This window comes from Anarhichas minor, unplaced genomic scaffold (genome assembly GCF_050575085.1).
Source record: "Anarhichas minor isolate MPS153535 unplaced genomic scaffold, ASM5057508v1 ptg000031l, whole genome shotgun sequence".
NCBI classification, from domain to species: domain Eukaryota; kingdom Metazoa; phylum Chordata; class Actinopteri; order Perciformes; family Anarhichadidae; genus Anarhichas; species Anarhichas minor.
The window spans coordinates 80125-106149 of NW_027466477.1; the positions used below are offsets into that span (position 1 = coordinate 80125).

At 42.2% G+C, this 26025-nt stretch overlaps 1 protein-coding gene across 1 annotated transcript in view; it reads left to right on the forward strand.

Moving 5' to 3' along the window:
• The first annotated feature begins 2880 nt into the window (after nucleotides 1–2880).
• Nucleotides 2881–26025, forward strand: part of prom1a (prominin 1a) — a 60345-nt gene continuing 37200 nt past the window's right edge. Inside the window, exons 1-2 of the mRNA XM_076105237.1 lie at nucleotides 2881–3109; nucleotides 25923–25981. Of these exons, the coding sequence (XP_075961352.1) occupies nucleotides 2881–3109; nucleotides 25923–25981 (288 nt within the window). The remainder of the gene's footprint in view (nucleotides 3110–25922; nucleotides 25982–26025) is intronic.

Below are 26025 nucleotides of genomic sequence, written 5' to 3' on the forward strand. Positions count from 1 at the left end.
CTTCCCCAGATTCTGAGATTAGTTATTTATTTGTCTGGATCCTTGACATACAAGTTTCTTTTGCACAAGTCTGTAAAGCTTGAAGAAAAATTACAAACTGAATTTTTACTTCTTATACAAAAATAAATTGGAAGCTACTATATGGAAAACTACAAAATGTAATTTAGTCCAGGTGTTTACGCCTGTATTGTTATTGTTATATATAAAAAGTCTCATCTGCTTAGACAGTCCGTCCTTTCTAGTGAACACAAACAATGTGATTTTTGCATGTGAAATGTTACTTTTTTCACATGTGATATGGTAAAAAGCTTAGTTAAAGACACAGAGTTGGGATTTTGTCAAACTAAATTAATCTAGATTTCCTCCTAATGGAAGCAAACCGAATACACTGACAATGTTAAAGCTTACAGGAGCTTTTTATTATTTATTTTTTTATATCCCTGCCCGTAAGTTGATGACCTCACTTCTGTTGAGGACGAGCGCCACCATATCTGCTGCTGGTTTAAGGTCAGGTAGAGTAAATCTGCAGACATTCTTAAGAGGGCTAATCTGCTTATAACTGCTGGAGACTGAGACGAGCTTCCTAACAGGACGACAGTAGTCGTAGCAGCAGTAGTTGTAGTCGCAGCAGTAGTTGTAGTCGTAGCAGTAGTAGTTGTAGTAGTAGCAGTAGTTGGAGAGGGTCCAGAACGTCACCCAGACGTTGAAGATGACATGATGGTTCATTCTGACACAGGGCTTAGACAGATCTCGACTTCAAAAAGACAACAAATTGACGAGACTAAAAAAGAGGCGTGAAATAAATGGAGGAGAGTAAAGATATCAGCAGCATACACGGGACTAATTAAATATGAGGAGGGAGAACTGGCAAGTTTTTGATGCATTATTACACTTATTTATATCAGAGTTCTTTAAGGAAATCCTGGTTACGCTCTATAACACAGCCCACGCTTTACAGCATAATTGTGTTGTATGAATTAGGTACTAATAAGATACTTGCTGCTTCCTACAGCTACATAAATGTAGGTACAGAGGAAGAAAACAAGACTATGGGGAACAAATAGCCATTTTAGAGGAAAGGAGAATCTATTTTTACTCTTTGTATTATCATTCTGTTGTAAATACTGGGTTCCTTTGGGGTACAGTATTGGGGAAACAAAAGCATGTCATAACTGCACATAATTACTTGAAAAATATCAGTTTTGTTAACACAATTTTCCCCAAACTTCAGTTTTGTTTTCCACTACTGTAACCCAAATAATAAAAAAAATAGGATGATTTATTTCTCCTGTCTTCCAAAATGCCCGATTGTTGCTTTTTTGTCCCCACAACCATGTTTTAAAAACTTTATTGATACCTGATTTATACAACAAAATCACATTGTGAGTCGAAGGCTGATATATAACGTTTTAACAAAGTCCTCAACATACCACATTGTTTCCCCCTTCAGTGAATTGAGTGTCTGTCCAGCTAAACGTCCCATCAGGTCTAAGGAGTGTGTGATCAGTGAAGAAAGGTGCTCCTCACCATCACTGATCAAAGGTCCACAAACAGGAGGCCCCATTGTCTCCAGGAGCCGGGGGCCCCATGTGCTCCGCGGAGAGGACAACGATGTTATTGTGCAGAGAGACAAAAGCAGAGCCCACCTGATCGCTGCTCCACCAATCGCATCTCCCATCTGGGCTGCACCTCAGGTATCCTCTGTCTGCCCTCTGGGTGGGTCAAAGTCTTGAGGACAGAGAGCACCTGTTGCAGGAGAGACGGATGTTACAGCTGAGGGACGTGTTTCAGAAGGTGCAATACAGTGAAGCAGGAGAGGAACTGTATAGATTTATAAAGTAAATACAGCTGTGAGATAAATGTAGCAGAGTATAAAGTACATTATTTCCCTCTGAGATGTAGTGAAGTACAAGTATTATATGGAGATACTCCATAAAGTAAAACAATTGGTGGAAAGTAACGAAGTACATTAACTCAAGAATCATATCGCCATTTTGTGCTACTTCTACTCAACTACATTTCAGCTGGAAATAATGTACTTTATATTCCATTTATATAACATCTGCAGTTACTTTGCAGATTTGTAAAACATGATCAGCGTATTAAATACTACACAATTTTATAGATTAAAATAACTAACAGCTCAAATTAAATAACCTTCACCTCGACCATGCTGCTCACATGCATCAGTGGTACTAATACATAATATTATATGATAGTATAACACTCTGAAAGGGGCGTTCTGTCTCCATAGGGAGTATTTATATATGGTAATACTTTCACGCTTACTTGGGTGAAATTATGACTGGAGGCGTTACATTTGTACACGGTGGTATTGCGACTGAAGTACTGGCTCTGAATACTTCTTTCATCATTATGTACATTGAACTTGTGCATCAGATATTGAGATACAACATTGCCCTATTTCCCTGAGCTCCACCCTCCTCTCCCCGGCAGGAGGAGCGCTTCTCTCGGGACCAGTCCTCCCCGTATGGATGCGACGGAGGCGCGCGCGCGCGCGCGCACGCACGCTCCCACCCACCCGCCCGCCCGCTCGCTCCCGTGACGCAGCGCAGCTCCGTGCGCACAGATGCTGGAGTGGAAGCGACAGGCGCGCTCATCTCGGTGGGACCGAACGCATCGAAGACCGGAGACGGGCGGAGAAGATCAACCCGGTTTGCGTCCGTCTGGAAGCCTCAGACCGCGGGCAACGATGCTCAGACTGAGTCCCTCCGCGGGCAGCAGGACTTAAAAAAAGCTGCGGTCCATCCACCGGGACACTTTCTACTCTCGAGACAAGAACCCAGGCACTCGTCCTCCAGCTCTTTGGCTCTCTCACCTCAGTTCTGACGGAGAGTCTGTAGGTTTCCTTTCAGCGCGATGTGGAAGACCGGCATCCTCCTGCTGCTGTGGGTGTTTTTGGCGTCCGGAGAACTCCAACAAGAGCCGGAGCTGCGGAGACTGCCACCCCCGGGAAAGTTGGATTTCGGTTATGTGCCTGCGGGAGTTTACGAGACTCTGGCCCATTACGAACCGGGACCGATAGGGATCCTGTTCCACATGGTGCACGCTTTCCTCTACGTGGTGCAACCCAACGCTTTCCCGCAAGGTAAGCGCCCTCATCCAGTCTCTCAGGGGCAGCAGAGAGACCAGATCCCCGGCGGATCCGGCAGAGACCGGCAGCAGCGTGACATTTGTAGGGGATGCGATTGTAAAATGTCACTTTTGGAAACATTTAATTGGTTAACTCGTGTTTAACTGTTACTACAGACTAGTATCTCTCGCGCATGTATCGGATTTACCACTCAGACCTGTATGAGAGCGGATCCCTAATGGGACTGATTGGTTATCCGCACACAGAGACTCTGGGTGCAAATGTATTTTAATTAGTTCTCGTGATTGTGATTGACAGCGCCCGTTCTAACCGATGATATCCGGTTTGTCTCCTGTCTCGAAAAAGGTGTCCACTCGCGCATTTGTTGCATCACGCACATCCGTGCCACGCGCGCGTTTTGATTTGCGCGCAGAGCTGACAGCGCTCCGGAAGGTGGTGTTTCTGCCTGCGGCCGCACTTTATGTCACGATAATTACAATTAATGAACCCCTCGCTGACAGCATCACGTGCTCTGTGGACGTCTTTGCACACCATATTTTTGCGTGAGTGAGTGTCTGACCCCAAACACCCGGAGTGGTACCACACACACACGAGGGATGCGTCTTCATGGGTCTCGGATGCTGAAGAGATGCGGCTCCTCTCCATGCGTCACAGTCTGCGTCCATACTCTGTCTGAGCATTTTGCAGATTAGCAGCTCTCTGAGTCACCTTGTTAATTGGGTAATCCCATAAACCACTGCTCCATATGTTGTTGGCCTTTTCGTTTCCAGTTTGTCACCAGCACTCGGGGGCTCGTGGCCTAATCCCACAGAGCAGACCTCTGCCCAGCGAAGTGAACTCATTCATGGGTGCAAAACCGCCACATGATGCAAGAAGGAAAGGACGGAAATCATGTGGAAACTGTTGGTTTGAAGGCAGTGGTTCAGCAGACCAACGCTCTGGTTGTGTCATTGCTTTGATTAGAAAGCGTTATTATTTTGGGGTTAATAGCAGCAGTGAACGCGTGGATATTTAGCACGGTGCATCCAGAGATCTGTCAGGTCTGTCTGGATGAATACAGGTCTGCAGTAAACCCTGTGGGACTTGCAGAGCTTGTCATTTCCATAAGAACGCGTAACAGGAAGTCCCTCTGCACCGCGCCGTTGGTTGGGAAACATGCGTAACATCTGTGTAAAATCTTTAAGACAAGTGAAGAAAAAGAATGGGCGAACAGTTTGCTCTCGAGTGGTTTGTGACTGGAGGTGGTGCGGATGTGGGTGTCTCTTCACTTCAGCCTGTGGTTAACTACAGTGTTAGCCTCTTCCAGCACACATTTAACTAATGAATCACTGAATCCTTGAGGGGGAAAAAAGCGCAAAAATTGTTCTTAACAAGAGATGTTCATCTTATCGTCAGTCGTTCTGACAGTCAAAAAAAAAAAAAGGATTCTTTACGAGTACAGAGATAAAAACGCTCAAATCTCACTGTGAACAGATCCGTTTGACATTATTGTGAAATTATGGCAACAACTTATTGTCATTATCAATTATTATCATTATTGTTGAGTCTATAAAATGTCAGAAAATAGTGAAGAATACATCACAGAGCACCAGAGCGACATCTCCAGCTGGATCGATCAACCAACAGACTGTTATCTCGCATAACATCAACATAATCCACAGATATTAAATTTAAAAAAGCAAACGCATCAATTATCTGAACAATTATCTACATTGTTGTTGATTTCCTAAAGCTCCAAACTTTACATTTCAAAAACTCAACTGCACCGTCTCCTTACGAATATTGTTTTTAGACAAAATACCAACTCAAAATCCTCCAGAGATTGCACGTCAACAGATCTATGATATTAGAGCAAACCCAAAGTTCTGATAAAGACCATGTAATATGGTAGAAAACATAAAAACAAACCAACAAGTAAGGTTTAGGAGGTTTAAGCACCACAGACATGGAGCTCAGTGTTCAGTATTAACCGCCTACAACATCTCCACACCTCAACACTACCTGGACGGATGAGACTCGCGGTAAAAGGAACATATTCTGACAAAGTCAGGAACCAACGAGCTGTCAATCTCGGCCTGACATATTGTTGTAACCGTCTCCGTCGGTGTGTAATTAGCAACGCCCCATCACCACATTCTCCACAGTCGCTGCGTGACATCTCACATTGTGAAACGTCTTTATAATCTCGTGAATGTTTGATGCAGTCGACCGACGCGTTCATTCTCTGCATCAAGCCGGCTCCGAGCTCGTGGGAGGCGTTATTAGAGAGGCATCGAACGTCTTCAACCGACGCCCACGCCGAGCAAATGAACAGTGACGTGTTCGCTTTTACCGATTTCAACGGCTTTTGGCTGCCGTGTGGATAACACCTACCCACAATCCCTCACTCCCTCCCTCCTACACAAACTCTCACCAACACACAACTGCTAATTGCCAATACTGATGTACAGGATCATTAGCGCTTTGCAGAAATTAAATACAAAACATTGCAGGTTTCAACAAGCTGAATAAGTGCTGTTATTTGTTTTTTCATCTAGACTTTGGTGTCTGTTACCTGAATCTTCATTACAGCTTCATTCAAACATGACCGGACATTTAGGGATCGAGCCACGATGGCCGAGAGACAGTCGCATCGTTATTCTCTTCTAGTAAATCTCTTAGGTAGAGAATTCTGCAACATAAATTATAATGTCCGAGAACAGAATGGAAAGATGTTTAGCTGGGAACCTCTTTAAATTCCTATTTGCCGATTATTTATTAATTCACCCATGCAGTGGGTGCGGATGAAAGTTGAAAATACAAGGAGGGAGACAGCTGATTGCTGTAACTTTGGTTGTATCTGGTGATCCTGTTTGTCCTCGTCGCACCACGAGGGACAACATAATGACCAAAGACTAAAACATGACTTCAGGTGGACACACATCAGTCACCTTTAGCTACGAGGAATTTAAAGTCCTCATCCACGACTCTCCCCAAACTAACAAATAAAAACACTAAACTTTACTTTTACTTTTCCAAGTCTCTGAATTAATCAGCCATCACTTACAGAGGTGCTTTAAGCTCCTTCTGCACTTTGAATAGTATCATTTCACGCCGGTGGGGGAGCGCGGCTTGGGAGCTGCTGCCAGCCACCGTCATGCAGCAGATCCCTGTTGGAAGCATTTTCTCATTAGCGACTGTATTCCCTCTGCTCGAGGAGACACCACACCTACAGACGGCAGAGGCTGAAAGTCTGGCACTAATTCAAGACGGCAGCCGTCGTGGTGCGCTTTGGTTCACAATAAATAAGCCTCGCTGCACCAGTGAGGTGAAACAATCTCAGGCCATGATTGTTATTTAACGCTCATCAAAAGGGAATCCAGGTGCATTATGGGGCTTTGGCCCCATAATGCACGAAGCTCTTCGTGATGTGCATCAAAGATTCACTGGAATTACAAAGTAGAAGACGTTGTTTTGGTTTGATGTCTTTCATGTTCAAAGGGAGAAATATGTGAATAAGAGTGAAGCTTCTGTCTATTCAGATTTAATTCAGATTCAAACCTGAAACCTCAAATGTTTTCTGCTGCTGAATTAAAGTTCCCTCCCTTCCTAGATAGTAAACATTGAACATTTCGCAATCCGATGTTGCTAAATCACACAAAATCGTTAAGGTTGACTAAAAATATGTACTGTTTAACTACTAAATGGGTATTTCACAGAATGAATAGTGGACCGCCACAAAGTTGTGAGGTTTGAAGGGACGCGTGATGCCTCTAACATTTAGAGGCATCACGCGTCTTTATTTAGGGACGTAAAAAAAAATGTTTCCGGGTAATAAATACATATTAATCAGACCGATCACAAAGTGTGAACATTGTTTGAGAGCAACGCAACAGTTTGTAGTTTGAAAAGTTGTCTATTGCAACTTAACGTGGCCTCCAAGTAAACCCCAGAATGGATCAATTAACCAAAGACTCAGGTTTATTAAAGAATCCAAAACAATAACACTAATTGTTGTTTACACTCGTACAGTGTACTTTCTCCAAATTACAACTTTATATCATAATTTTACTCATAATCTTTTGCAAAAAGCATATTAACATCATTATAGCCCATTACACTGAACAAGAACCAAATTACGAGCGTGGCGAATCACTGTCAGTGGATTAGTCTGCACACGGCGCCTTTTGGCACTTTACAGCCGAAGCAGAAATATCAAGAACCGCCGAGTGATGGTGAAGACAAACGGAAACAAACAGTGATTTTAGCAGCATTGTACACTCGGCAACATGTTTATTTGGGAGCAAAATAAGAGTTCTTTCACGATGAGGGGAAGGTTGTCAGGATTTCACTTCACTTTAGAGGTGAACGCAGCTCCCTTTGACTGCACCAGACAGCCAGAATAAAACAACCTGGTGATGGATAATGAATCGGGAGAGACCAGGCGGGTCAGTCGTAGCGCGTGTGGATGATGGTTGATGCTGCGGGCGCCGTTCCTCTACTCTACGGCGGTAAAGTGATTAAAGAGAGCGTCCTTCAACCGGAAGGTCGGCGCTCGAGCGCCACGACAGCAAGCATCTGCTCTGCTGAAGTGTCCTTGAGCAACGCGCTGAGCGCCGCCGTGCTGCTGACCGTGCGCTTTTAACATCTCAGTGGAGGACGGGGAAATCTTTTAACGGTGGGAGTGTTGATAGTGTCGGAAGAGGGAAACGCAGTCATGACTCAGTATTTTTCAGCCAGTTACAAACATTTTCCTAATTAGAGATTTCTCCGGCAGCGAGCACATCTGTGGAGATTACCATTAGATGCTGTGGTGATCCCCCAAAAAGGGCTTACATTTGCAATCAACACATTTTCTGGCAGATCTGAATCACTTCTCCTTTTACAATATCAAAAGCAAGCGGATAGCAATGACTTGCAGAACCGTGTGTACTGTAAAGATGAGCTGGTGTTTGGTTTTTCTATTATATATATATATATATATATATATATATATATATATTTCTATAAAGGCGTGTACATCTCAGTCAAGATCACCTTGTTGCAAAGTTATGTGTACGTGTCCTGCTGAGTAGGATGTTCTTGTTGGTGCGGCGGGAGCTCAGTTGCTTAAGGTGCATGAGGGTTAAAAGGTCGGGTCAGGTTGAACTGTGCATATAGACACACTCGCAGTCTGTGGACAGCTTGTTGCAGATGGCATCGGCAGTTTAAGAAGACTTTAAAAGTGCATTCAGACACACAAGAGCCCTCTGGAGGGGGAAAACAAACACAAGGGGACAAAAAGACACTGCATAACTGTGTGTAGGCCTTTGAGGTCGTACGTTACAAGTTATCATGGTGGTAACAGAAAGCCGAAATCCTGAACTGAGCCTCACACTTGTCTCTCTTCAAAATGGCTTCAGTAACTCAATAGAATTGCGCATGAAAAAATGAAACGTGTTACTGAGGTTTCCCGTCCATAATTAAGCTTTTTTTCTGCAGAGAATTAGCAAATGCAATCAGAAGTTTAAACCTTAGTGATTTCCATAAAGTTAAATAATTAATTAGTTTACACTCATTTCAGCGCAGCAATGCTGGCTCTTGCATCATCACAACATCCATGAATATACAATTGGCCGATGCTCTTTTAATATCTTTTTTTTAATCTGTAATCTCTGCCGTCCGCACACTTCTACACCTTATTATCGGGTCAGGGTTATGTGGTTCCAGGGCTGATATAAGTTTCAGTGTAAATGTGATTTTCTTACTTTGGAAACAAAACCCAAAAGTTTCACTCTGGCCCTCAGGCCGTCCTCTTGGAGTTAGACTGTAGAGTTACAGCTGCAGACTGCAATGCTGTGAGGTATTCTTGTTCATATTTGAATGACCAACACTGTGTTGCACTTCCACTGCCTATTGCTCACTGGTGTGGGTGGATACTTCCTATGCATAACAAGTAAAGCTGCAGCTGTGCATTATAAAAGAATGTTACAATAACAACAATATGGTTAAGGTTTGGGGACAGTTGTGGTCTTTGTCAAAATAAAGCAGCATTGACTGTCAGTTGGAAACGGGGAAACAAACAGCTCCTTAGACGTTTGTCTTGAGAGGACAGTCTCGCTTCTTAATATTAAAACATTGTCAATGCATATTATACTTTCATGTTTTTGTCTTCAGGCCGGCTGAAATATGGCCAACAAGAGACGACACACATGGAAAATATTTACGTTCCCATTAATGATCAAACCCTGATGTTTTTTTTTTTTTTACATTTTTGTCTCAAATGTTTGCTGGTGTTTAAGCGTGTTGGTCGTCCACACATCCTGAAAATGGGACCATGTTGCTGCTTCCCATTGTTCTGAGGGATTGGATCGCTGCCCTGAGGCCGACGGCACAAATATGTCTGGATGTCCTCAATATTTTAAACTTCTCTCAGCTTCCATCTGTTACTAAACTAGAAAATGATGAGAAGCGCAAAAAAGGCCGGTTAATATGACATCTAATTATGTATCAAACCAACCAGACATCGTGATCTTTCACCAATCCTGACATGTGTGATATAAACAAATAACATGCATTTAAGATCTGCAATTGTTAATCCAAGCAAACCCATAAACCCCCTCTATAAATAAACTGATTATGAATGTTGCATCTTCACAAGCATGACCCAGTCATACTGTAGTAGCATCTTCCCGACAGAGAGAGCGACGTGTGTGGTTCCTCTGCAGTGTTTTAGAGCCGCCACATGCAGTCATGTCATTGCACTGACAGTGACGGCCCTCGGCACCACTAACGGGCACACTGGCCTGCGACATAAAGCCAGCTGATCACTCGAGGCAATGTGTCACTGCTGCACAGAGGTGAGGAGGCCGTCGCAGGTGAAAGCGTACAGAACCGACACACATTATCTTACTGCTCATATTTACAGATATATTATTAAGTGGTACAAAATACATACCCGAGAAATGCTGGATAAACTCTACGCTCCGATGCTCTGCTTATCATTCAAACAACACACATTCACTACTATTAAATCATTTACTGCTGGCTTCTGACGCGCTCTAGTTGAAGATTCAAAAACCATTTCTGTGCGTTTGGCATCAGGATAATCTCGTGAAATTTCATGAAACTCGACTGCAGATGAAGTGCGGCGTGCACGATGAATGGATTTCTGCACCTCAGTAGGATTACACGGTGCAGGCCATTCTGATACTTTGCGTTTTACTTGTTTATATTCGCCCCAAACATCCTCTTGTATCGACTAATGGTTGGATAGCAACAGTATACGAGTGAGTGTGTGTGTGTGTGTGTGTGTGTGTGTGTGTGTGTGTGTGTGTGTGGCAGAAACCTCTGATCTCAAAACTTAATTTCTCACAGAATGAGATATTTATTAAAGGCTATGGTAGACAAAAACAATACTCATGAGGAGTCAAAACTGAGATGAGATGGTGATTCAAAACTTTGACTTCCTGTATTTTATTACTAACTTATTATATCATGTATTTTTATCTATATCATGTCAAACTTTTATCTTTTTTTTCCTTTGTTGTGGTGGAAAACTCACCAGGAACTCAAGATTTGGGTAATTATCCTACAGTCTCCGTTTTTCCCTCGTGTGTACATTCGTGAAGTAGATTCATAAAGCCGAACTAAATCAATGAGTCCATCAGCAGAATTGATAATGAATTGTTCAACTCATTAAGCAAAATCGGCAAAACGTCCAGCATCATAAATGTGATGATTTGTTACGATGTTTTCTATCATTGTGAATTTAATATATTTGTATTTTGGACTGTGGAACCAACAGAAAATTCAATATGAAGTCCTATGTGTGTGATGGGCTGTTATATCGTCTAAACGTTTGATAAATTGATCACAAAATATCAGATTAATCGATAGATAAAATTATTTGCAGCTTGCACATGTTGATGTGTGTTATTGTCATAAAAACCTTGTGTGGTGGGGGATGATAATCTTCTAATTATCTGTGTTATTGTGTTTTAGAATAAATGGGACGCTGTGTTGCATTCGGCTGGTCGTTGCGAGAGAAATGCTTTTCAGGGTTTTTTCTCGCAGGTTGAAAGATATAAACCGGTAACGCTCTCGTCGCACGCCGGCTTCTTTCACATTTAAGCTGCGGCTGCCCGGGCTTTGTGGGAGAACATCACGCTGCATAATCAGAACACAAAAAGAAACATTGTACGGCTCTTTAATTCCTCGCCCGCAGCTACAGTCCTGGGAAAAGATATCAAAATAGCCTTCGGCTACATGTTGTTACTCCTGAAATGGATCCACAAATCTGGGATTAGTCTTTCTGAAGGCTCAGCCAGCCAGACGATGTGGCCAGCTGTGAACGAAGCGCTTCAATCCAAAATGGTTATTCAGTCATTTAAATAATACAAAACACTAACGATCCCAAGAACACCTGATGACACATTATCGTTCCCTAAAATGAGCACGATGTTACCGACACATGCCTGTGCTTAAAGATATTGATGTAATGATGGAGACGGCTACAGACAGGCCAAAGCTGAGCATCTCAAAGGTTCATTGGAGAGTTAAGATGGACTGAGGACTCGTCCTAAACTATGGATCCGTTAAATCTGTGGTAGTTTTATTTAGCAATTACAGTCCATTAAGCTATTATGTCTCCATTTACATGAACCACTACTTCTGAGCTCGTTATTGTTTGTGGGATCATCAAACGTTTCTTTACGAGTGCCATGGCTCTCAAGCTAGCTTGTTTAGTAATGAGACCATCAAAGAGTCAAGAGTTCAGATGTGTGTAACATCAGTGCATGAGCTGTAAAATCCCTCTGTAGTCACATAAACAGCATGTTGTGCCTCTCACAAGCCTTTAAACCACAGATCTCCTGCTACCTCATACAACTGGACGTCCTGGATTGTATTGCAATGCCTCACCAGCTCTGTGAAGCAAACACCTCTAGCATTTTGCAACTGTTGAAGAAGACGTTGGCTATTTTAGATAATATCGGTGTACTATAATAAACAGGTCAGTTACTGTAGCTTTCTGCCACCCGGCCAACTCATTTGTTATTCTCAAGAATGTTGAGTTGGCGGTGGAATCACTCTTCACTGTTCAGCTTAAAGGTACACTGTGTAGTATTTAGGGGATCTATTGGCAGAAATGAAATATGATATTATTATGAATGTTTTCTTTATTGCATAATCACCTGGCTGTAGTCTTTGCGGTGTGTCCAAGTGCAACTTGTTGGCTAAGACACATGCGACTAGAGGCGCCGCGATAATTAGCTTTCATTACCGCCAGTCCTTAGATGTCGGTTTGGTGTCTGGGCCTTTACTTTGCCAGTACTACTGTTTCCTTTTTTTAAAAATATTTTATTTTTACTGCCACAGTTTTCCTTCAAAAGAGAACCTAAGACGAGCTTTGTTCCAGACTCAAAGACCTTTGTTTGCTTTCAAATGACTACACAGTGGTTATGAAGTGTTTGTGAAGGGACAGAAAGTGCTTGAAACAAAAGCTTTTATAATTGGACGTGCTTCTCTTACCGATAAAGCTTTGGTCAACATTTACTAAGACACTCAAGCAGCACCGCATTACTCCATCACACTGTTTTGCATGACACATCTAAACAGTGACAGGCCGTTCACTGTGCCACGGAGCTTCAGTGTTGAAGTGCTTTCTCACAGTAAAAAGGGGAAGCGGCAGATCAATAGACTTAACAAGCCACAGAGGAAAGTGTTGCATCTCATTTAGACAGCTTGCTTCACCAGGAGCTGGCATATCAGCACACTAAGTAAGTGGGAGATAAGAGCCATGGCATTAAGATTGTCGAAAGTTTGAGACATTTCAAGGTAATATTATAATGCCGCCATTAGCTTAAGCTCACAGCTATCTGACGGAGAAAAGTGGCAAAGCCAGGCGGTAGACAGGTAGAGGCCAAAATCAAAAGATCGCTGGAGCGAGAAAAGGCTGCGAAGATCAGCTTATTTAAAGAACCAAGACAGAGGAGAGAGAAAAGAAATAAATAGAGTCGGTGCGTTGGTGTAAGAGTTGCCACTTCCCTGGGTGCTGCTCAAGCCGTGTCTCATTCGGGGGACGTCATATTTGGGTCAGGCCTGGTAAGCCAAGCAGGAGAGGCGAGCGGCTCAGTCCTGCTCAATGGACGGCAAGTCATGCGTCCTGTGTCCCCTCTTTCCGCTTCATTGGCGGGTGCAGTGGTGCCCGCTGCCAGTCGACTCCGGGGACGTGCCGAGTTGAAATTGCAGATGTGTGGTGATAAGGGGGGGGGGGGGGGGGGGGGTGACGCTCGTCATACCTCTTTACAAGATGTTTGTAGCCGTCACTCAGAGGTGAACAGACGCTTCCCCTGGAGAGGAGGAACATGGCTGTGTCACGTGATGTAGCTCACAATGACAAGCTGCGTGTCAAGATGTGCTCCGTCGAGCAAAGGTAACATTGATGATAAGGTGTTTAGGGTCATTCCCAAACAGCCCTGGTTGACTTCATCACACGAGAAACGATGAGTGCCGTTTGAGTTCATCAATAACGGCACTGCTTTTCAGAGAAGATACTTTTCGCCACCGCATCTGATACTTCTCCTTTATTTGAATGGGATCACAACTTAAAACTAGATGCACCAATACTCAGTGTGCCCATTATTAATTAATCTAATTAATCTTTTAGCAAAGTGATGACCGACTGTTGATTGTTGGACCAGGGAATTAAACCAGCGACTGTCTAGTTTACACTATTTAGTACAAGAAAAGCACAAAAGCTTCTCCGTCTTTTGCACAATACAAGTATGTGTGATAATAACACCATCTAAAAGGCTAAAATTAGCTTTTTTTGTGCGGTCCTGTTGAGGAAGTTCTGCTTTAGACAATCTAATAACACGTCTCCTTTCCTCACGTTAACTGTCGGCGGTAAGATGTTAGATTGTCTCCTCGGATTGGTCTGCAGGACACACTTCCTGTCCGTCATTGTCACCTTCGCAACCTTGCTTCAGCCTCGATTATCTGGTGGTAATCTGGGACGTTGTTTACCTGCAGAGGCCACACCGCAGACACAATCCTCTTGGCTGTCTGTCCGGAAGTCAGCGCACTGACCAGACTGCTTGGCCTTTTGTCCTTGGACTCCTAAATAACTTCTTAGCCTAACGGTTAAGAGTAGAGAGCTTTAGAAAGCTCACCATTCAATAGTTAGGAGAAAACTATGATCTGGTGAGTGTTTGGCTGAGCGATATGGCTTCTAAAAATGTTGATTTACTGGATTTCTCGCATTCCATGAGGAACACCGTAAGCATGAATCTGAGCTCTGAGACATAAAGGTAAACTATGGTATGTCCCGATAGAACAGTGTGTAGGCGTCCCACGTTTACCTGTTAAACCTGGATGATGTTCGTCTCAGTGTTCTCAAGATGTAACAAGTTGTCCAGTCCACTTCAATCAGCACCGAGGAGCCGGAAGCCTGAAACAGAATACAAAACAAATGTCAACGTAGATAAATATGTAACGAGACCAGAGCATCACTTCTTCATTGTACTTTCTGAACTGAACAGATTAATCTTTACTAGTACTCTTATGAACAGCCGTCTGCAGAATACTAATGATCCTACTGAACTACACAGTGTGACACACAGCAGACTACACTTTACTCATCTATGCGGGCATATCGGTCCACTTCGTGTTTATCATTCAGAGCCTCGGTACACAGGATTCACAGGAGTCAGTGGATAAGACTGCAGATTGAAGTCCCTGTGCAACATATCATTCTTTATTACCGTCTGTTGCCATGTCGCCCAGATTTATTTTTATCTGTGTGTGTGTGTCTGTGTGTGTCTGTGCCTCTCCCTCTGTCATGCATTTCTACCCATCAATGTGATTTCCACTTGAGGGGAGGCTGTCAAGTTTATTTACATACTAAATCTGCAGACCGGATTGTATTTACAGCACAACAACACGCATGTGAGCAGATAAGAGACGAGGATGTTAGGTTGTTATGTGTGTGCTACTCATGTGGCTCCTGTGTGGAAACAGAGTTAAGCGGAGTGTCAGACTCCAGCACTCAACAAAGTGCTCTTCATACACCCACTCGCATACATTTACTGTATGTACACAGATGGAAAACGTCTCGTGTGATGCATTAACATTAATATCTAACAAAAGGCTGAGGACAAAACCGACTGAAATGTGAGGGATAACTTTCTGATACAGGTTAAGACCAACTAATACCGTTCTTATTAGTTACACCATCGTAGGTACAAAAGAAGGAGGCACTCTCTCACTCTCTCAACATCTCTCTCTCACTCTCTCAACTTGATCCTGCAAATGTCACCGGTAGTCACACTGTTACCAAGTCATCAAGGTAAAAGATTAACAGTTTTAAATGAAATTCCTTTCCACTTTGTAGTTGTGTAAGTCTGTGTGTGTGTGTGTGTGTGTGTGTGTCCTCCTGTCTGTTGGTTGTGTAAAGCTGAGCCTGATTCTCTCTCCATAGTTACAGATTCTATGGTAACAAGAGTGTTTACCTTGTGCTGAGGTGTTTTTGCACTAAGCTCATGGGAAGTTATCTCTGATACGAACAGTCAGGAGACACACACACACACACACAGGCCTGCCTGCTGTCCTTTATCAGAAACATTTCAGTTAAATGTCAAGTCACTAACATTCACTGGAAGACATTTAGCAAAACCGGATCTGATGAAACCATCAATCTAGTGGAGGAAAAACCCACCAAATCAGAGTTCACACTCCCTATTTGTTAATGTTTATGACCAAATAAACCAAGTACTCTCAGGTTAATGTGAGGGCCTACACATAATAATCTACAGACTGAAGAAAACATCTTTGTTTGTGACGGATCCCCACAAAAATCACACCATCATCACTTTAACATGTTTTTCAACAGAAATGAGAATATTAATGTAGAAAGCATTATTCCCCTCCAATATTGAAAATGACAGTCAAAATAATCTCAATTAGATATTTTTATTCTCTCCCAACGAGAGACAGAAGGGAAACCCAACATTTCCTGATTTTGCTGCTTCAAATAAAAACATTTTAAATAACAAAACGACGGAGGACTTTCAGTGGGAAGAATTTATCGGAAACCAAATGTGTTTATCCACTGTTTTACAGCCACTATACGGCCAATATATATACGATCGATATCTGATCAGGCAGGTTGCATTGAAGTGTCAAGTGAGGACACAGCAGGCTGCAAGCTCCGGTCATGAAGAGTGAAGCCAATGCTGAAGTGTCTTAAAGCTGCATTCTCTCTACTGTCCAGCAGGGGGCGACTCCTCTGGTTGTATAGAAGTCTATGAGAAAATGACTCTACTTCTCTCTTGATTTATTACCTCAGTAAACAATGTAAACATGAGTTTATGGTCTCAATCTCTAGTTTCAAGTCTTCTTCAATACAGCATGATGTTCATTTAGTAAATTATGTTCCATTTAGAGTCAAACAGACCATAAAGCTTCTGATGATATAAGAAGTGTCTATGGGACACAGCTGAGTTTTATATCATAAAAGTCACATTGAAAAGACAACAGTAACCACGGCAGTAGTCTCTTCATCACTCCCACAGTGGTCAAAATCGACAGAGCCGAGGTTAAGATACATGTTTTTTGTTGTTTGTAAATGCAGTAATACAGTTTGTATTGCTGGTAAACTATGCAGCTGTTTAAAGTATGTGAATAATGTTAAGGACTTTACTGTAGTTGCACAATTCTCATCTCTCCATCTTTCTTGTTTGTCTCCTTTTGTTTCACTCCAGTAAAGACTTTTCTAGAAAACACCCCCCCAAAAAAAAAAGCCATTATCCCAAAATACTGAAAGACTTTTTCGTTGCATAGCAACAAGGATGACGAAATATCCCTGGCAAGGATTCAGCTCCTTCTGTTGCTCGACATTGAGAAGAGCCTCGTGTCTGATCACAGCCTGAGGCCGCCATGACACCTCCAGAAGGTGTCAAAAGGCTAAACATACTGCCGTGACATATGCAGTTATTAACGCTGAAATCTTCTGTTTAATTACACATATTCAATTTGGTCGCAGAGCTCTAAATGCTGCCAAAAAGCGGAGGTGGTACTCCGCTTGACTTCTCTTTTCATTCAAATTTAAGTTCAAATTTCCTTTCAAATTTCCTTTCTTCTGCTCGGTTACTATTCTGTTTATTCCAAACAAACCAGAGTTGCGTCTTGTGTTTAAGAAGAAGACCTGCCTGACTTCTGTTGAATAAACTGTAAAAACTATACTTTGCTGTCGGCACACTCACTAAAGTGTGAGGATCAAATCTGCATTTAATGGTATTTTGGTGATTTGGGGGCTGCGGTAAGAAACTGTAAACACAAAAGATAAGTTGATAAGTCGAACGTCTTAGTCATCAGTCGCCTTCATACACATGCAGGAGATCCAGAGCAACATTAGCATTGATCTAGGCTTGTTTTTGCTCTCACACACTCCTGAGGGAAATATCTGGCTCCTTAGCGGCAAAATGTTCCACTTTGTTCACCAGCTAGTCACCAACTGCTGTATCTGGAAACAACGCTGATGCGAGTGGTGAGACTGAACCAGTTAAAGTTGCAGGCTGTAAAACCAAAACTATGAGCCGAAAGACGCCAAAACACTCCGTAGAGCTGACGGAAACTGTAGAGATCTCACACATGTGGTCATTTGATCCATTGTAAATACAAACATATTGATTGTATCAGCTTTAAATAATAGTATCTTTATGAAAATGTTGTGCATTATTACACAGGAGTGTAAAAAATGAGGGCACCTTGATGTCACTAAAGCGACGAAGAGGCCAAACATCAGTGTTACAACTCCTGCTGAATTTAATTCTTTACATAAAGCCCTGTCCCGTTTTCAGTGCGTGTCCCCAGATAACTTTGTGAGGGAGCGTCTACGTAGTTGGCAACAGCTTCTGTTCACAACCTTCTGTTCAGGAAAATAAAAAATAAATCCCTGACCGTCTGTCTGCTTTGTTGTGCCTTACAAGCGGAGCAGGGCTGAAGGAAGTTTTTGTGGTGTGGAAGTGTATCCCCATGGCCAGGCTTAATTCCTTACTTATTTATTTATATTTGTAATAAGCCTGTTAGCAACGGTGTCACAGACAACTGCCGGGGCTTAGGAGGGGGAATATCAGAGTCGATTCGGCTGCTGGCTTCTGGAGCAAGTTGATTGGAATTGTTTCCCCCTTTTAGTTCCAGCCACACTGCCGTCAGTAAATACAGCACAGACAGCATGACAATCATCTTCCAACTTCATCTGTTTATCTTTAAATCTTTCCACCCAACTATCATTTATGCATCTATTTACTAATCGATATATCGATCCATCTTTCTGTCCTTCCTCTTCTAAGAGAGTGAATTATTTCTCCTTGTGGTTTTATTTGTCCGTCTGCAGTGTGTTCTAATGGGAAGGCGTTTAAATAAGACGCCACTTTTAAGGACCGTTCGCGTGTCACGGCTACACATTTAATGCCCCGTTCTCCGTCCCAACACGTCACAGTTTTAAACATGTTGTTAATGTTGTGAATTCAAACAAAACTACTTGGTTAGGTTTGGGAAAACATCAAGGTTTGGGTTTGAATAAGTATGTTTGTTACGTAAATTAAGTTACATACGTAAGTACGTCAACAGTTGACTTTTAGTTTCAAACGGAAACAGCGGTCTCCTTGGTGAAAGTCCTGTGTTTGTTTGACTTTGCTTGAGAAAATGTAGAATCTGCAGAAAGTGTAAAAGAGGAAGAGACGGAGGTAAAGACTTGGCAGCTTGATATCACAAATGGTGCACAGGTAACACGCCACTTTCTAGAGAAAGTCTTTGTGTGTAGGAGGTCGGGGTGGTTAAGCAACTTAAAATAGTTGAGGACGTAAAATAAGCTTCAGTTGTGACACCAGCAGCATTAACAGCGTCTAGCAGCAAGCAGCGCTCGTCTGTAAGATTTGCTCCGCTCCCATTCCAGTTCCTGCAGTACGCATTGATTTTGATATTTAGTTTTTTAAACTGCACATCGTTTATTCACGGAGTCCTCTTTTAGGGGATCCTCATCACTGTTTGTTCATTTTATGTGTTAAACTGTATTAAACAGGATTTGCAAACTGCTTGATATCGACTTGATATCTAGTATATCATAAACAAAGAGAGGCTTCACACAGCTCGCAAAGTGGATTTCATTATTGAATCACCAGATGTAAAGAATTTGACTGAAATATAACGAATATATCTTCACAGTGCAGGTATTATGCTGCGCTGTCTTTATATAGCAGCAAGATGAAGATGCCATCTGAATGAGTGTCACGCACGGCCTAACAAAGATACATTTTTGCAATTTCACATGGCTTTTTCTTTCCAAATTGATTTAGAGCGAGTGCAGCCGCTGCAGATGAGGTTCAGATTCGCAGGTTTAGAACATTACCGGCTAGAAGAGGGAACGCCCGAGTGTCAAAGTCACAGCGGTGACTGGACCAAGTAGAAGAGACGGAGTATGTGCTTGTCTGGCAGAGAAGGGAAAGGTTAAAACCGAGCTTCAGTAGAAATCCGTTTTCTTTTCAGCACCATAGTGGGAAAAGTGCTTTGTGCGCCCTTCAACACTCATCACTCGTCTCACCGCCCTCCAGGCAGCCTCATTGTCAATCGGACCTGTTTTGTGTGACGTTTATTAGAAGAAGAAAAAGGGCTTTAATCTCCCACGGGGACGAGGTTATTGGCTTCTCATGGACGGTATGATACATGATATTCCTGAATAGCTCATGCAGCCTCAGCGCAGCCTTTACAAAGGTCAGTCATCTCAACAGCTCTGCTTCAATAACAACCACAGGATGTCCAACTGATTACACTCACTGCTTCATAACAGACACATCCTTGTTCCCCTGCCACTCTGTGCAAACTACTGCCATGAGAACAAAAACTGTAAAGGAATTCTATCAAATAATGGAAAGACTCAAAAACATAAACATCACTGAACAGAGACAATAGGGGCGAGTGTCGCTGTCAAGCTGTACTGAAGCGTCAAGCTGTGCGTCGTAGACGGCGTGTTCTTCACAATATCGCCCGAGATCCTCGTTGGTTTTCACTTCGCTCTGCTCTCATGCCGTTAGATTCAGGCGAATGCATTGGTCTCTACTTACTGAAACAGGTCAGAGTGGAGGTGTCGTACTCTATTAATACTGAAAGCTGGCGTCAAATGTCTGGAGAGGTAGACAAAGTGTTTGCTAACTTTGACGAGATATTTTCTGATATAAATAAGAATTTTATCAATTTTAGTACTATTTTATTAGAGCTGAGGTCTCGTATGACTTCTTGCATTTTGACCACATTTAATATTTGGCAACTTTGGCTTTTAATGAAAAAGATATGTCGACACACAAAAGATAGTTTTACTCGGTTTTCAGTCACTCTCAATACACTGGAGGACACAAATATAAAGTTACACAAAGATAACAAGCTGAACGAAGATAAGCAAACATAAAATCATATACGGATAACTCTGATTAGCTCTGCTTGTTGTAGCTCTTCTGATCAAACTCTTAAAAGTTTACATAGTATGTGGTGTATGTAAATGTTTGTGCGTGTTTCTGCTGCTCCTCATAGACGATCGACACATAGATGGACATGTGTGTTTATTGTATTCAGTCAGTGAAGGCGGAGGCTGCAACTCTTCTGTTAAATCGTGTAATCCGCGGCATTAATCGCCTTTGTCTCCACGGACACCCAGAGGGGCTGCTGGGAGGATTAGCGGTCACACATCGCAGTTTGTTAGCTGTGATGATTTTGCTCTTGTATCTCTTTAATTAACAAATTAAACACAAAGTCTTATTGTACAGTATACAGTTATTATGCAAGTTGTATTGTATGCAAATAAAATACATGGCAGCTGTCAATTACTTTCACCAACTCCTATTTCATTTGTTTTTAATCTTTGTAGGGTTTCAAATAACGATTATTTGTGTTACTGATTAAACAAGAAAATAAAAAAGTTAATACATCTGTTAATTGTTTAGTCTAAAAAATACTTAACGATTTCCCATAAAATGAAATCTTCAGTATGTTTCTTTTGTCCGACCAAAATATATTCAAATTACAATATCTTTTCCATTTAAAAAGTCATCACATTTGTAACGTTGGAACTCGAGAATCATCGACATTTTTGCTGTTTACTGATTCATCAATTCATCTACTAGTTGTTTCATAGTGTTGAGATTTTAAAAGTTTATGATCATAAAAATGAACTTGATTATGGTATAGCTTTCAATATGAAGTGATGGTTACATGAAAAGTGGACGTATGACGAGGTGTAAGATGAGGTGAAAGCACTGTATTCTGTCAAAAAACAACTTGGAGCTTACAAAAGAAAAGTTTTTAGACTATTTTAAAACAAAGTGAAAACTGGCTCCCAATGGAATAAATCACAACCTAAATTAATAAATAATAATCAGAATCTGATTTATAATTCACACTTGACTTGGGTTAAAAATGTGTTTTTGTCTTTTTCCAAGTTTGAATTGTGTCCTCAAAGACAGCAGCCTCTCATTATAGCAATGTAGATATGTTATTTTATCATACTTCTAGCACATAGAAAATAATGTCGTTATCCGGCAGATAGAGGGAAAGCAAAGCATAAACAAAATGTAATCAATTAGGGGTGAAGTGCATTCTGGGCTGATCGTATTAAGCTATTTCTTTTTGTGAACACTGCAGATGATAAATTTGAGGAGTGTGGACGAATCCATGCAGATGCTAAGATAAGGTTACATGGACTGGAATCTGATTTGTTTTGGCTCCCTGCTGTCAAAATCACGAAGGATCGACCAAAACCTGTTCAATAAACATGCTGAGCTCATGTTCTACGAAGAAGCCGCGGTTCACAAACATACCAACTTCAAAACAACGCCACAAACCAAATGTCCAAATGTAGCTTGAACCAAACAAAATAGAAACTGTGTAATTGCACAAGTTATGAAGCCACGTTGGTGAGAATAAAGTTCTGGTCCAGGTGCACCCTGGGAAACCTTGAACAAAGTGTTCGTGGCCATCAAGGTAGCTCCTTCCTCTGCTATTTTGAAACCCGGCAGCCAAACTGAGACAGAGGCCGGCTGGATTCCTCTGAGCGGGCGACTCCCTTCTAGTGAAACTGATGAAAGATTCATCTCGCCAGGCTCTGCTTTATCTCGAGCTCCCTGCAAAGCTTCATTAGGTCTGCTATAAAAACCTCCACTTCCATTTGGTTCAGAGCTCAGAAGCTACCGGAGCTGGTCTCTGCTACGCATTTACATTTGTTCACTCACACATTTGCGTGAACGCTTTCATTACTGTCCGTGCATTTTTACTGAGAGAGCCGTTTACAATCCGGCGGAGACCTCTGAAGCTATGATAGTGTCATTATAACAAACAACAGGTGAGCTCAGCGGGGGTTAAAGGCCACAGCGTCCTGACAAACACATTTTGTAAATGACGAGTGGCAGCAGAGCGGGGGGGGGGGGGGGGGGGGGGGGGGGTGGTTAACGTGGGTGGAAACGAGCAGCGAGTGAGCTTTTGGTTCATGGAGAGGGATTAGACGCCTCTCACTAGAATCGGAGGTTGGATCTAATCCAGCCCTCTCGCCTTGGTGCTTTTCTCTCTCTCTCACCTCTCCTGGTTTCCTCCTCTCTCATCCCTCTGTGTTTGATCTTCCTCTGTCCTTTCTTTCTCCCTCCCGTCTCGTATATCCCTCCATCCTGTACTGCTTCTTTTATTCCTTGTGATTACAGCAGAGACAAGCTCATTTACTTTATTATATTTCCAGACGCTGGGAGTTTTGCTCGTGCAGATATTTCTCCTACGGCCTCTTCAGCGGAGTTAAACCTGTTGATTTGTTTCTTTGGTAATCAATCTGCTGTTCATTCGTTTATTCATTCTCGGTCAGACTGGAGCCGCCTTATCTTTCCTCTCTCACTCCGAGTAGGTTGACTCGACGTTTTGGGTTTGCAATATGTATTTAATTCAGAGGAGACGGGGTTCAGTAATCATTTGGTAGAATACTTATTCCACTGGATATATATTCCCCAAAAGTGCTGACAGTAATGTGCTATTGATCCGTCTCTGTGTTTCAATCGTCCTCTTTTAGAGCCGATATCTTCTTCCTAAACGTCTGCACAAATCTGAAGCAGCCCTTCTCATATGTTGACGTATATTACTGCAATGGTTGGGCCTGAAGGCTGACTGTGCAGTTGTAGAGATCTTATTTACCATCGTTACAGTTTCTATTCCCTACAAGGTCAGGAGCGTCTTTGTAACGCAGACAAAAGGGCCATCGCGACAAGACAAAACGATAGCCGGGCTCGGCTCGCTGTGCTCTATTTTCCTCTCAAAGCTCGGATCGGTTTACAGCTCAGTGCTGAAACACACAACAGTGACGGACTGTTGGAGCGAAAATGCTGGCAGGAAAAAGTGCATGACAACCTTCAACCTGCTTACTGTAACAACTATCAAACTGCCCTTAAGCAAGGCACCTGAGCTGCACCTGCACTAGTTCTGTAACAACCAGTCTGTGGTTGAACCGGACAGGCCAAGCGTGGAATCATACGAGTGTGAAGAAGACTGACTGAGAAACTAAACGCCCTCTCAGTCAAATAATCCTGCATTAATAAATGTTTGAATAAAAGGCAATTAGACGCGACTGCTTTAAAAAGATAAGCTCATCTCTTCTTAAACAGCCGTAATAACGAGGTGAAGTATGAGCCCGGAGCGCACCCCCCCCCCCCCCATTAAAACAAGTCTCATGCTTTGAATACCAGGCAGGGATCATCAGCCTGTTTGTGATGAATTAAAACAATCATTGTCAACAGTTTATCTGCAGGATATGTTCTTCCTTCAGAGAGAGAAACACTGCATTGCAGGAGGAGGAAGAAGCCCTCGTGAGCCTGATTGCCTCTGAGAAGACTTGCTGTCTCTGTCATCATCGTGTGATGAGTCACAGCCGGCGCTGCTCCAGGTGTAGATGTGAAAGAGAACGGAGACGAGCAGTGTTTGATAGGAAATACATTTGTTTGGGTTGAATCTGTATGATTTCCATTGTTTAAGTGGGTTGAATAGAAGTGAATTGTTGAAAAATGACTTGCAACAATAAAAGTGATGTAATTTCAGACACTTTCCTTAATGAACAACTATTATTCAGTGTCTCCATTACCATTATATCATTTTTTAAATAATAATTTAAGTATAAAAATCAGTGTTTCCCATGTATTAACGAGACGGCAGACCGCCATAGTTTAATTTGTCCCACCACAGTTTCAAAATGAACCGATAATACAGCATCATGTGAACAGAACCACGTCAGTTGCAAGTTCTTTAAGTGTTTTTCCCATCTGGAAATTTGGATTAAGATTATTAATTTGCAGTATCCATTTTAAATGTTTCCGTCTTCTTTGAAGTTGTCTTATCAGTTGTTGTTACAGAAAGAATGTCATTCGCAGCCACACATTTGTAACCGTTTATCATTATAATCAGGTAAAATATTGCATTTACTTTTACATCCAGAATCCCGTATTCTGAAAATAGAGTTTCACTGTTAGCTCCGCTGAGATCCACAGGAAACCAGAATGTCAACGACACCATCGGGATCCTAACGTGATGCCAGGCCAGAAATAAATAAAGTACGAGTTGTGTCAGAGTCGCCCCGGTCTAAACCCAGAGGGGAGAGATGGGGATGAAGGGGCACTGCACTGTCAGAGTTGGGCTCTGAATTTCCTGACACCATCTTGTCAAAGATGACAACTTGCAGCTTCAGCTTGACAGCAATAATTTCCGACATTAACTATATTCGGCACTTTCCTGCAGCTGACTGAGGAAAGTTTCCATAACAAGCTCGTCGAACTAACATGGAAGGAGACTCTGTCCGTCTGTCCGTCCGTAAGACTTTCTGGACAACCAATCATTGGATCGACTTCACACTTGACGGCTGTATTGCTGAAGGAAGGAAGTGCAGAGTCGAGTGAGATCCACGAACATATTTATTAGTGCGTTATCTACTCACTGTGGGGATGAAACTAACGTTATTTTCATTGTCGATTAATCTGACGATTACTTTCTTGATTAATCGATTAGTTATTTGGTCTAAGAAATGTCAGTAAATGGGGGAAAATGTCCATCAATGTCTCACAAAGCCCAAGATGACGTCTTCAAATGTCTTTTCTTGACCACAACTCAAAGATATTCATTTTACTGTCACAGAGGAGTAAAGAAACCAGAAAATATTCACATTTAAAGAGAATATTGGCTTTGTTTTTCCTTTAAAAAGTCACCGACCAATTAATCAATCATCAAAATAGTTGGCGATTCTATTTTATTGAGAGGGGGCCACGTTTAACTGTTACACCGCCGAACGCCATGCTGGGGACAGCTCGCTACAGGACATTCTAGAACAGATAAAGAAAGACAGACCGCAGATATACGGGACATATTTATTTGTAATATCCTCAACAAACGTTCATCCGATCGACTGAAGCTTGCCAAGTGTATTGCTCAAGGAAACCCAGTGTGGAGTGTGAGGTTGTGTGGGTGAACGGTCCTTGAGAAAGACTGAACGGGTACTTCACTAGTAATATAAAAGATGAAAATGACCATGAATTAGGCTGTAAAATAAAGTCATAAGCTTTATGCACACCACAAATAACTTCATCAGAAAACTACCCCTCAAGGTAGCCGTCATTTACTGAAGTCTTTTTCCTTTACAAGCTAATAACCCACAAGACTGGTTACATCTCTGACACACTGTGTGAGCAGATAAAAGACGCTAAATGCATACAATGCAGTTATGGATGCATAAAGAAAACAGCAGTCTTTTTATGTAGCGTTTGTTTTCTCTCTGTCGTTACAGATCTGATTGTCAAACTGACAAAGGACAAGTTTGGAGCCATTCAGACGGAATACCAAAAGGTAACGTGTGTGTGTGTGTGTGTGTGTGTGTGTGTGTGTGTGTG